This window comes from Aquarana catesbeiana, linkage group LG12, assembly GCF_042186555.1.
Source record: "Aquarana catesbeiana isolate 2022-GZ linkage group LG12, ASM4218655v1, whole genome shotgun sequence".
NCBI classification, from domain to species: Eukaryota; Metazoa; Chordata; class Amphibia; order Anura; family Ranidae; genus Aquarana; species Aquarana catesbeiana.
Genome location: NC_133335.1, coordinates 76937182 through 76950578, shown reverse-complemented (window position 1 = coordinate 76950578; position 13397 = coordinate 76937182). Strand labels below are relative to the sequence as shown.

The 13397-nt window shown below is 46.4% G+C and overlaps 1 protein-coding gene across 1 annotated transcript in view; it reads left to right on the top strand.

Annotated features, from left to right (window-relative positions):
• The window catches only part of TBX21 (T-box transcription factor 21), an 89767-nt gene that overhangs the window by 40020 nt on the left and 36350 nt on the right, over positions 1–13397 (top strand). Inside the window, exon 3 of the mRNA XM_073608087.1 lies at positions 2973–3094. Within this exon, the coding sequence (XP_073464188.1) occupies positions 2973–3094 (122 nt within the window). The remainder of the gene's footprint in view (positions 1–2972; positions 3095–13397) is intronic.

Here is a 13397-nt window from a genome sequence, read left to right as displayed (position 1 = left end):
TTTACTCTTCTAGAGTTCCAGTTTCCTCCAGCACAATGCTTATTTGTAGATAGTTTCTCACTCTCTTGTACCATACTTGGTTCCAGGCACAACTAGCACATAGTAGGCCCAACTCTGACTCTGTCAGCCCTTACCAACTGCCATTTGCAGGCAGGGACCGCGGGTAGGGTTGCCACCTTTTCTTCAATCCAAACCCAAACACTTTAGTGGCGCACGAAAAAACATTTTTTAAGGGGGAACACTGTGGACTCTGATGTAAAGGAGAACTCTGGTGGAAGAAGATTTCTGCTCACCACTAAACCTCCCATACACATCAGAGTTTCATGCATTCCCCCTTAAATTAGGGTTCCCAAAGCCCCCCTTACATCAGACTCCACAGGGCACCCTTTACATCTGAGTCCCTCTTACCTCTTACCTACTCACTCGCTCGGAGGCAGGAGAGAGAAGGGAGGGAGGGGGGAGACTTCAGTCACAGACATTGGATGGTGGCAGCTCACTCACCTGAGGTGAAGGCTCAGGTATCGACACCTTTCATCCACGATGTATCTGCCGGTTCCTGAGCTTCAAATTTCCAACCCACACATACCTTTTCTAAGGCACAGAACGCCGAGGATTGAGTGTGGGTTGGCAGGTAGGAGTAGGGGTGGGAGGAGGAGGAGTAGATCAAAACCCTTTCTCCTTTCCTGTCCCTGTATGGAGATGGGGCCCGTGCGCACACCTATTTACTAGGCGGTTGTGGTTACTTGGGGAACCACAGTCCCTTATGAATATTGTGTCTGGGTTTCAGGCAGTCTGAAAAACGGATACACAATTTGAAACCCGGACTGTCCGGGTGAATCCCAGACAGGTGGCAACCCTAACCGCAGACCCCTTTAGTGTAGCAACAAATAGTGAGAGAAAGTTTTTCAATGCTAGCTGTCCTATGGTTGACTACTGCTCCCAGTCAGTCCTCTTCAGGCCCTGCCAGCCCACCCGACTGCAGCTGCCTGACTCCACTGCCCATGACATCACAGTCTATCCTGCTGGCTCTACATCTATCTCAGACTGCACACTCCCAGTCTGCTCCGGCATGCCTCCCCAACTTTCACAACTGTGCCTGTCACTGACCAGCCCTCCTGGCTGCAATCTGGTGGATCCCTCCTAGAGACTTGTTGTCTTTCTCTGTCCCTCTCTGTGCCTCCTGTGTAGATCCTTCTTTGTTTCTCAGAAAGGCTCCGACTTGCACCCAAACCCCACAGGCCCAATGTCACCCCCCCCCCCCAGACTAGGGAGTACCTCAAGGGCCGACAACCCCCCAGCTTCTTCCACTCGACAACTCCTCCCCAGCAGGACTGACTCTAGGTATTTAAAGGGGTTGTAAACCCTCGTGTTTTTTCACCTTAATGCATCCTATGCATTAATGTGAGAAAACTTCTGACACTGACCAGCCCCCCAGCCCCTCCCCGTTTTTACTCACCTGAGCCCTTCGTTCCTTCGGCGATGTGCTCTTCCTCTCTGCCCAGAGTTCTCGTGTCTTGATTGGATAGATTGATAGCAGCGCAGCCATTGCTCCCGCTGCTGTCAATTAAATCCAATGACGTGGGCGCCAGAGGGCGAGGCCGAGTCCAGCATTCTGTGTCTATGGACGCAAATGTTGGACTCGGGAGTGCACCCGAAAGGTAACCCCCAGGGAGAGTGCTTCTCCCAGGGGCTTTACCGATGTGAGGAGGAGCCGCGAGTGCTGCTAGAGGACCCCAGAAGATGATGTTTGGGGCCACTCTGTGCAAAACAAACTGCACAGTGGAGTTAAGTATGATATGTTTGTTATTAAAAAAAAATAAACAAAGTTTTACAATCACTTTAAGGAGGCCTGCCCCCTACCAATCCAAGTTGGGGATTGGTCAGAGCTCCTCAGAACACCCCAGGCAGCTCCACCCCTCTTCCCCTCCTCTCTTCTAGAATCCATGAGAAGTGATGCTGCATGTCACCTGCTGCTACTCTAGGCAGCTCCCAGCCCGCACAGATAAAAAAATAGGCCTAGATTATAGCTAGGCCTAATTAAATTTACCTGTACTCACAAAAATCCTACTTCCAGCACCTTCCTAAAGTAGCGGGTGCTACAGTTTATTAGTTAAGGACATCAAGGGAAGTCAACACATTTCGGGGATAAGGCTTTCCCCTCTTTCTCAGGGATGGAGCAATAGATGTGATTAGATTCATGATGAGATGCAATAGAAGACCCATATTAGAGCTTGCTAGAGACCGTCAAATGTTATCGTATTATGAACTACAAGCATGGTTACTGATTATGATGCTGATACCTTGGTAAGGATTTTCAACTTTTTTTGGGCATTTCATTACAACATACCTGTTTCCAGTCAGTGACACAAAATCACTGAAGCCACACTCGTATTTTTAGGAGATTAGCAATGAAAGGCCCCCTATTTCTATCAAGACAGGGGACCTTTAAAGTGTATATAATGCAAGAAGAAAAATGTAATATATTGCACCTTACCAATCCAGATATAGTTGCTACACCCAGGGTAAGTATATTTTCAGTAAGTACAAAAAAACATCTGTTGACTCTGCCAGAAATCCAGGATGCTGAAATCTCAGAGAATGTTATAAGCTATTATCAGGTTTATTCTGTAAAAATACAGAACCCCCCCATTCCCACCAAATCCCCACCCCACCCCACCTGCACCCCCCCAATATTATAAATATGAGAAGAGTGGGAGGGGTTTGTTGCACAGTGCTTCATTGACTATCACCCTAGGTCAGGAAATGTGTTACTGGCAAGATCAGCAGGTTAAAATTAAGGGAACAAATGCTGAAATAAAAAGATAAGTAATTCAGTCATGACATTGAAAGGACTAATACACTGCAATATACAGTATAGTTTTTGAGTTTAGACTAAAACGCTGCATAAGTGTGTTGATAAAATGAAATACTATTAATATTAGATCTGGTAAAATTTCCATTTTTCTTTCTAGGGAACAGAATTTACCAACATCCTGATTCTCCTAACACAGGTGCCCATTGGATGCGGCAAGAGGTGGCATTCAGTAAACTCAAACTGACCAACAACAAAGGAGCCTCCAATAATATGACACAGGTATGCATGTATCTGTTCATGTAACAGGCATAGGAGTAATACAATTACAGTGCATCTGGAAAGTTTTCACTTTTTCCACATTTTGTTATGTTACAGCCTTATTCCAAAATGGATTAAATGCATTATTTTCCTCAAAATTCTACAAACAATGCCCCATAATGACAGCATGAAAGATGTTTGTTTGAAATCTTTGCAAATTTGTTTAAAAAAAAAAAAGGAAAAAATCCCATGTACATAAGCGTTCACAGCCTTTGCCATGACACTCAAAATTTAGCTCAGGTGCATCCTGTTTCCACTAATCATCCTTGAGATGTTTCTACAACTTGATTGGAGTCCACCTGTGGTAAATTCAGTTGATTGGACATGACTTGGGAAGGCACACACTTGTCAATATAAGGTCACACAGTTAGCAGTGCATGTCAGAGCACAAACCAAGCCATGAAGTCCAAGGAATTATCTGTAGACCTGGATTGTATAGAGACACAGATTCGGGGAAGGGTACAGAAATATTTCTGCAGCATTGAAGATCCCAATGACACAGTGGCCTCCATCATTCGTAAGAGGAAGAAGTTTGGAAGCATCAGGACTCTTCCTAGAGCGGGCCACCCGGCCAAACTATGTGATCAGGGGAGAAGGGCCTTAGTTAGGAAGGTGACCAAGAACCCGATGGTCACTCTGACAGAGCTCCAGCATTTCTCTGTGTAGAGAGGAGAACCTCCCAGAAGAACAACCATCTCTGCAGCACTCCACCAATCAGGCCTGTATGGTAGAGTGGCCAGACAGAAGACACTCCTCCGTAAAAGGCACATGACCGCCCATCTGGAGTTTACCAAAAGGCACCTGAAGGACTCTTAGACCATGGGAAACAAAATTCTCTGGTCTGATTAAACTCTTTGGCCTGAATGGCAAGCTTCATGTCTGGAGGAAACCAGGCACCGCTCATCACCTGGCCAATACCATCCCTACAGTGAAGCATGGTGGTGGCAGCATCATGACTGAGGGAATGTTTTTCCGTGGCAGAAACTGGGAGACTAGTCAGGATCGAGGGAAATGTGAATGCAGCAATGTACAGAGACATCCTTGATGACAATCTGCTCCAGAGCGCTCTGGACCTCATACTGGGGGGAAGGTTCATCTTCCAACAGGACAACGACCCTAAGCACACAGCCAAGATAGCAAATGAGTGGCTATGGGACAACTCTGTGAATGTCCTTGAGTGGCCCAGCCAAAGCCCAGACTTGAACCCGATTAAACATCTCTGGAGAGATCTGAAAATGGCTGTGCACCGACGCTCCCCATCCAAACTGATGGAGCTTGAGAGGTCCTGCAAATAAGAATGGGAGAAACTGCCCAAAAACAGGTATGCCAAGCTTGTAGCATCGTACTCAAAAAAACTTGAGGTTGTAATTGGTGCCAAAGATGCTTCAACAAAGTATTGAGCAAAGGCTACGAATAATTATGTACATGGGATTTTTTAGTTTTTTATTTTTAATACATTTGCAAAGATTTCAAACAAACTGCTTTCACGTTGTCATTATGGGGTATTGCTTGTGAGATTGAACAAAATAATGAATTTTATTTATTTTGTAACATAGCAAAATGTGGAAAAAGTGAAGTGCTGTGAATATATTCCAGGTGCACTGTACATGTCATGGAGCAGACTCATCCTGTGTATCTCAGGGAAGTTATAGTACAACCTAAAGAGCTAGACCAGTGATGGCAAACCTTGGCACCCCCAGATGATTTGGAACTACATTTCCCACGATGCTCAACTACACTGCAGAGTGCATGAGCATCATGGGAAACGTGGTTCCAAAACAACTGGGGTGCCAAGATTTGCCATCACTGAGCTCAACCATGTAAAAATGACATGTAAAATATAGGTGGGATGTCTTCGTCCCTCATTGGTTTTCTTTATCTATTGAAAAACAATGGAAAAATAGAAAATTACACATAGAAACTTAAGCTGCCAACACTCTATTAGACATATAGTGCAAAAAAACATATAAAACAATGTGGCGCTCCAAATGTGAACAAATAAAAAATTGTATCTGGATGTGGACCTATGACGTCCAACGTATAAATGAGTGTATGATAAGGTTGGCACGCTGACCAGAGATGGTGGGCTCATATACTGTACAGCATTTGAGTCAAACAGGCAGTCGTGAGGGAGTACCTCCAATGGAACCAGCATGGAAAGGTCAATGTTTAGAGGATGAGCCCCATCCGGTATTGAGGGAAAGGTTCCAACATCAAAAGGCAGGCTCCAGACTGTGCGGTGGACCTCATCAGATGTTAAAGTGATCCATGGTAGTAGGTATAAAAAACAATACAACCGCACATAGTGTGACACTGTAAGGTAAGTTTAATATAAAAAAGGGGGTGTACACTTACAAAAATTCCAATAAAAATACGCTAGTATCCTTTAGTTGTATAAGCAGTTTGCAATAACTCCACAAGCGTCACCCAACGTGTTTCGTCCTATTGGACATCATCTGGGGTGTGAGGGTCGTGTGTGATCATTGCAGTATATATAAACAAGTCAGCCAGTAAGAAATTGCATCCGAAATGGCAACAGGGGACACAGCTGAAGCGTGCCAACCTTATCATTTGTTATCATTTTTATGCACTTACTTAATTTCTCATGATGGATTATCCCACAACGTTTATACATTTGTTTTGAACAGTGTTCTTTTTTATCCTTTTATTTCTGTCTACCCTCAAGTTGTAAAGCGCTATGTAAACTGTTGGCGCTATATAAATACTGTATAATAATAATAATTTCATTTTTTTCACTTATTACCATTTTCACATCATTGATTGTTTTTTTTATCATACACTCATTTATACTTTGAACTTCATAGGTCCACATCCGGATACGATTTTTTATTTGTTCACATTTGTAGCGCCACATTATTGTTTTATATGTTTCTTTATCTATTGGTGGGGATATCTTCCCTCCTCTATCTATACAGGAATTTGATTCACAGCTCTTAGCGCTTGGGACACAATGCTGGTGATATATTCCTGCCAATCCTATCTACATATTTTCCTGTCCACCATTGGATTTTTGGATGTTCCCACCCACTTTGGTGTGTGCCCGCTCTTCTTGTTACATTCCCAGTAATATAAAACAACAAAGAAAGTGTAATTGTCTATATACCTGTGTATATATACTGTAATATAATATTATATAATGATATAATATAATAAATAATAAAAGTTAACGTACTATATAAGATAATATAACATAAGATAAAACAGCAAAGAGAGTGTAATATTTGTGACAGGTGTACATACTTTAAGAAATTGACCATAAAAATCTCCACAACAGCAGCCATGATAATAAATTGTTAGGTGGTATAACCATCCAGAAACATTTTTCTTTGCCAGGTCTGAAAGTCCAAAAGGGTTTAACTGAATATCATTAGAAAGACATCCATCGCGTTTTGGGGGCTTGGATACGCCCCCTTCATCTTGGCATGTTTATTTTATAATCTCTAAATGTGGCTGGATCTTTTTTAATGAGGCAGGTCTCTGCACTGTACAGATTGCCAGTGGTAGAAATGTGTTACATAATATATAACTGTCACGATGGCCACGTACCTGATATGAGACCGAAGTAGTGGGGAGGCCTCCCTTGCACCTCAGGTCCTTGAAGCCTCTGGAGATGGAGACAGAAACTTGGTGAACACCGAGTGGCACAGGGGCAAGGGGTGCGGAGCACCGTGCAAGCCTCAGTCCGAGATCCGAGCCGAGGTCAACTCCAGTTTGGCAACAAAGTATAAAAGGGTTAATCAGAAGAAGAATGGTGGAGATCCAAGCCGGGGTCGGTTCCAATCTGGCAGCTGAGTACAAAAGGGGCAAAGAAGTAGAATGGTCAAGGTACAAATCCGAGGTCAATGGCAAGCAGCAATCAAGAGTAGTCAAATAGGTTTCCAGGTCACAACAAGTTCAGACAGATCACACAATAGCACAGGAACAAGGGGAGACTGAAGATAATCCCGCAAGTTGGCAGTGTCTGGGCTGGGCTTATATAGGGAAGTTTGAGGTCACTTCCTGTGCGCCTCCTGGGCATTTTCCCACCTTTTTCCATCAGCTTGAGGTCAGTTCCTGTGCGCCTCCTGGGCATTTTCCTACCTTTTTCCATCAAGTCTTCTGCACAGGTGTGAGTTTACGAGGCGTCTTTGGCGCATGCTCAGTTGGCATGGATTTCCTCTTGCGGCAACACGCCATTGGTGCATGCGTAGTAAGCCCTGGATTCTTACAATAACGTGTGTAACTTTTCAATCAAATCTAGCCACATAGAGATTATAAAATACAAAATAATTAAATATTATAGTGCAGACCATTGCTAATGTTTGTCTTTATGGGTTTCGGGCACTACATATTATTGTCTATCTCTGGTGGTTTTGTCCCAGTTAAAATGTATATCTTTTAAGGTATAAAATGTGATATGGGATTGGTTCTACAATCACAGTTTTAGTTGGCAAGATTGAATAGACACCAGTCCATCCAGTGTTAGTGTGTGTGTGTTTATGTCACTACCATTTCCTATATCCCTTTATATTCTGTTCGCAAAGAAGCCCATCTAAAAGTTTTTTTTTTTAAATATTGACACTCCTTGCGGACACCACCAACCGTGGAAGGGAGTTCCACATCCTTAGATTCCCTTTTTTTTTCTAGTTTATTTCTAATTCTATGTATTTTGAAGGGCTAGAGCCATTTCACGTGTTTGTTTATTCTTTATTACCCTTACCCAGTGGGTTCTCTATGATTCCTTTCTATCTTAGAAGAGGTGTGTGAACAAGACTGGCTGAACAAAACTACAAACTCTTTTGGTAGTTTAACCAGCTATGCTATGCATGCCTGAAAAAATCCCCCCTGCTGCCACTCCCTCTTGACGCCCCCCCCCCCCCCCAGGCCGCAATTCCCTGTTGTCAAAATGACAGCCAGGGGTTGCTGTGTAAATATAGCAGCTATTACAACTGCTGCTGTCAAAAATGAACTTTGACACTGCATTTACAAACTCTGTTCAGATACAGACTAGCTTTTCAGATTTTTTTACATGCGATTATTGCCAGCAGCTATAGTTGCTAGCAGTAATCACTGTGTTCTGCTGGTCAGGAAGGCTCCCCAGGGTGGAAGGAAAGAAAATCAAATCATCCATGCTTCGATGGGTCAGAGTTGTTAGGTGGCAACAGGGGGACCTACTCAATATTAGTGGGTAGTCATATTATGGAGGCTGGTTATAATGTTATGGCTGATCAGTGTATACTGTATGTATTTCAATTATGTATATAAAAGTGTGCCTGGAGTTCCAGTATATACACACACGTCTTCATGAAACTCTTTATCATTCGGGATCAGTACTCAAAGCCCCGGTTCACATTATTGCGGTGCAGGAACCAGTGCAATTCCAGTGCCGGTTCCCACATCACATGTCCCTCGCAGGCAGTTCACACCTCCCTCTGCGAACCTCTGCGGGTGTCAATACAAAGTTAATGACATCCCCAGATCTGTTCACAGATTGCAGTGCGAACTGTGGATTCAGACAGGAATTGGATCGCATACTTTTCTCAATCATCTATCTTTTTAGCTTTTTTTTTTTTCTTCAAAATCTCCTTTCTCTGAGCCATTATGTCTAATTTGTCCCACAGACAATATTTACAATTTGTTTGGAATGATGAACATCTGCTCACAAAATAAAATTACTAATTTCTTTTCGATGTTGCACAACCAACTTTCTGTCTATCAAATTCAGAAATTCAGGATTAGGTCTAGAAAGATAACGCTCTCTAAACTATAAATGTCAAGTTGATATCATTCTGGTTTCATTTGCACATAATTTATTTAATGTTTATTAAATAAAAGTCATTCCACAAGCTCATCACATCATAAATAAATATTGCCAAGTATTTATGTGATTTATAGAATGTATTACATTTTTTTTTTCTGACAACTGTTTTTTCTACCAGCCCAAGCACAGGTTGGCAAACCTTCGTTGTTCATTTAAGCATCTGCATTCTTTTTTTGTAAAACCCCCACATCCTAATATTAACAGACAGCTAGGTGAATTTTTTTTATCTTTGTACTATTTCGGCAAGGCATAAAAAGTTTGGGATCTTTGGTTTTGCAATTTATTCCTATTTCTGGCATTTGTCGCTTGCAATTTAAAATACGTATTTTTTGCTAGAAAAATACTTAGAACCTCCAAACATATTATATATATATATATATATATATATATATATATATATATATATATATATGTGTGTGTATGTATGTATGTATGTATGTATGTATGTATGTATATATATATATATATATATATATATGTGTGTGTGTATGTATGTGTATATATATATATATATATTTATATATTTATATAATTTATATATTATTTATATAATTTTTAGCAGAGAATCTAGAGAATAAAATTGCAAACTTTGCAACAGTTTATGTCACACTGTATTTGCGCAGCGGTCTTTCAAACGCAGTTTTTTTAGGAAAAAAACACTTTCATGAATTAAAAAAAACTAAACAGTAAAGTTAGCCCAATTTTTTGTATAATGTGAAAGATGATGTTACATCGAGTAAATAGATACCCAACATGTCATGCTTTGAAATTGCACACACTCGTGGAATGGCTACAAACTACGTTACCTAAAAATCTCCATAGGTGGCGCTTTAAAAAAAAAAAAAATAACGGTTACCAGGTTAGGGTTACAGAGGAGGTCTGGTGCTAGAATTATTGCTCTCGCTCTGATGATCGCGGCGATACCTCACATGTGTGATTTGAACACCGTTTACATATGCGGGCGCGACTTAGTTGTGCGGTACCATTGCTGCGCGAGCTCGCGGGGACGGGGCACTTTAAAAAAAAAATGTCTTATTTATTTTATTTATTTAATTTTTTTTACGTTGTCACTTTAAAAAAAATATATATATTTCCCCTGTGACAGTAATAGGTGGTGACAGGACCTCTTTATGGAGGGATCGGGGGTCTAAAAGACATCCCCTCTCGCTCCTTCAGGATAACAGCCGAGTGGCTTTTAGCCACAACAGTTGTTATCCCTGTAGAGCCGACCGCCCACTCTAAAAAACGGTACCGGGATGATGCCTGTAGCTGCACACATCATCCCGGTATAACCCCTTAAAGCCGAGGTATATGTGCGTACGGTCAGGCCCGGATTTACTCCCTTTGCCGCCCCAAGGCCGGGTCCTTCAATGCCGCCCCCCCCCCATCAGTGTCCTCTGCCCCTAAAGACACACATTAGACTGCCTTACCGAGAGCCATTTAGAGCCAGGAAATGTGGGAGCCGGAGTTTGGGGGCGGAGCGAAATACTCTACTGTATTGCTATTTTCCTTCTTTCCTTCCATTGTGCGGAGGGGCTTGGAGAGAAGGCAAAGTAGAGGCAGGTGCTGCATCGCTGTGCCCAGTGTGTTGGCAGTAAACACAGGAATCAAAACATATCCGAACTTGTGCACTCACTCACAGGGCCGCTGTTAGGAATCATGGGGCCCTCGCCCCCTGAGGGGGAGAAGAGGTGGGGGAGGGAGGTGAGAAAGGGTGAGAAGAGGAGGTATGGGGGTTGTGAGGGGGAGTGGGGTAAGAGAGAGAGGAGGGGTGGGAGAGAGAAGGGGGCTGAGAGGGAGGAGGGGTGAGAGAGAAAGTTGGTAAGAGAGGGGGGTAGCTGACAGAGAGAGGGAGGGTAGCTGACAGAGGGGGGGTGTAGCTGACAGAGGGGGGAATAGCTGACAGAAGCGGGGAGTAGCCGACAGAGGGGAGAGTAGCCGACAGAGGGGGGAGCAGCCGACAGAGGGGAGAGTAGCCGACAGAGGGGAGAGTAGCCGACAGAGGGAAGTGAAGCCGACAGAAGGGGGGACTAGCCGACAGAGGGGAGAGTAGCCGACAGAGGGGAGAGTAGCCGACAGAGGGGAGAGTAGCCGACAGAGGGGGGGAGTAGCCGACAGAGGGGGGGAGCTCCGACAGAGGGGGGGAGCAGCCGACAGAGGGGGGGAGCAGCCGACAGAGGGGGGGAGCAGCCGACAGAGGGGGGGAGCAGCCGACAGAGGGGAGAGTAGCCGACAGAGGGGAGAGTAGCCGACAGAGGGGAGTGAAGCCGACAGAAGGGGGGACTAGCCGACAGAGGGGAGAGTAGCCGACAGAGGGGAGAGTAGCCGACAGAGGGGAGAGTAGCTGACAGAGGGGGGGAGTAGCCGACAGAGGGGGGGAGTAGCCGACAGAGGGGGGGAGCAGCCGACAGAGGGGGGGGAGTAGCTGACAGAGGGGGAGAGTAGCTGACAGGGGGAGAGTAGCTGACAGGGGGAGAGTAGCTGACAGGGGGAGAGTAGCTGACAGGGGGGGAATAGCTGACAGAGGGGAGAGTAGCTGACAGAGAGGGAGAGCAGCTGACAGAGGGGGAGAGTAGCTGACAGAGTGGGAGAGTAGCTGACAGAGAGGGGGAGCAGCTGACAGAGGGGGAGAGTAGCTGACAGAGGGGGAGAGTAGCTGACAGAGAGGGGGAGCAGCTGACAGAGAGGGGGAGCAGCTGACAGAGGGGGAGAGTAGCTGACAGAGAGGGGGAGCAGCTGACAGAGGGGGAAGCAGCTGACAGAGGGGGAGAGTAGCTGACAGAGAGGGGGAGTAGCTGACAGAGGGGGGAGCAGCTGACAGAGGGGGGAGCAGCTGACAGAGGGGGAGAGCAGCTGACAGAGAGGGGGAGAGTAGCTGACAGAGGGGGGGGGATAGCTGACAGAGGGGGGGGGGTAGCTGACAGAGGGGGGAATAGCTGACAGAGAGGGGGGCAGCTGACAGAGGGGAGAGTAGCTGACAAAGAAGGTGTAGCTGACAGAGGGGGAAGTAGCTGACAGAGAAGGTGTAGCTGACAGCAGAGGGGGGTAACTGACAGAGGGGGGATAACTGACAGAGGGGGGGTAACTGACAGAGGGGGGGGTAACTGACAGAGGGGGGATAACTGACAGAGGGGGGATAACTGACAGAGGGGGGATAACTGACAGAGGGTGGGTAACTGACACAGGGGGGGTAACTGACAGAGGGGGGGTAACTGACAGAGGGGGGGTAACTGACAGAGGGGGGATAACTGACAGAGGGGGGATAACTGACAGAGGGTGGGTAACTGACACAGGGGGGGTAACTGACAGAGGGGGGGTAACTGACACAGGGGGGGTAACTGACACAGGGGGGGTAACTGACAGAGGGGGGGTAACTGACAGAGGGGGGGGTAACTGACAGAGGGGGGGGTAACTGACAGAGGGAGGTAACTGACAGAGGGGGGGGTCACTGACAGAGGGGGGGTCACTGACAGAGGGGGGGTAACTAACAGAGGGGGGTAACTGACAGAGGGAGGTAACTGACAGAGGGGGGTAACTGACAGAGGGGGGTAGCTGACAGGGGAGGGGAGCTGACAGATGGGGAGTGGCTTACAGAGGGGGGAGTGGCTGACAGAGGGCGAGAGTAGTTGACAGAGAGGGGGAGAAGCTGACAGAGAGGGGGAGTAGCTGACAGAGGGGGAGGGTAGCTGACAGAGAGGGGGAGCAGCTGACAGAGAGGGGGAGCAGCTGACAGAGAGGGGGAGCAGCTGACAGAGGGGGGAGTAGCTGACAGAGGGGGGGAGCAGCTGACAGAGAGGGGGAGCAGCTGACAGAGGGGGAGAGTAGCTGACAGAGAGGGGGAGCAGCTGACAGAGAGGTGGAGCAGCTGACAGAGGGGGGAGCAGCTGACAGAGAGGGGGAGCAGCTGACAGAGGGGGGCAGTAGCTGACAGAGAGGGGGAGCAGCTGACAGAGGGGGGGAGTAGCTGACAGAGAGGGGGAGAGTAGCTGACAGAGGGGGGGGGATAGCTGACAGAGGGGGGGTAGCTGACAGAGGGGGGAATAGCTGACAGAGAGGGGGGCAGCTGACAGAGGGGAGAGTAGCTGACAAAGAAGGTGTAGCTGACAGCAGAGGGGGGTAACTGACAGTGGGGGGATAACTGACAGAGGAGGGGTAACTGACAGAGGGGGGATAACTGACAGAGGGGGGATAACTGACAGAGGGGGGGGGTAACTGACAGAGGGGGGGGTAACTGACAGAGGGTGGGTAACTGACAGAGGGGGGATAACTGACAGAGGGGGGATAACTGACAGAGGGGGGGTAACTGACAGAGGGTGGGTAACTGACAGAGGGGGGATAACTGACACGGGGGGGTAACTGACACAGGGGGGGTAACTGACAGAGGGTGGGTAACTGACAGAGGGTGGGTAACTGACAGAGGGGGGGTAACTGACACAGGGGGGG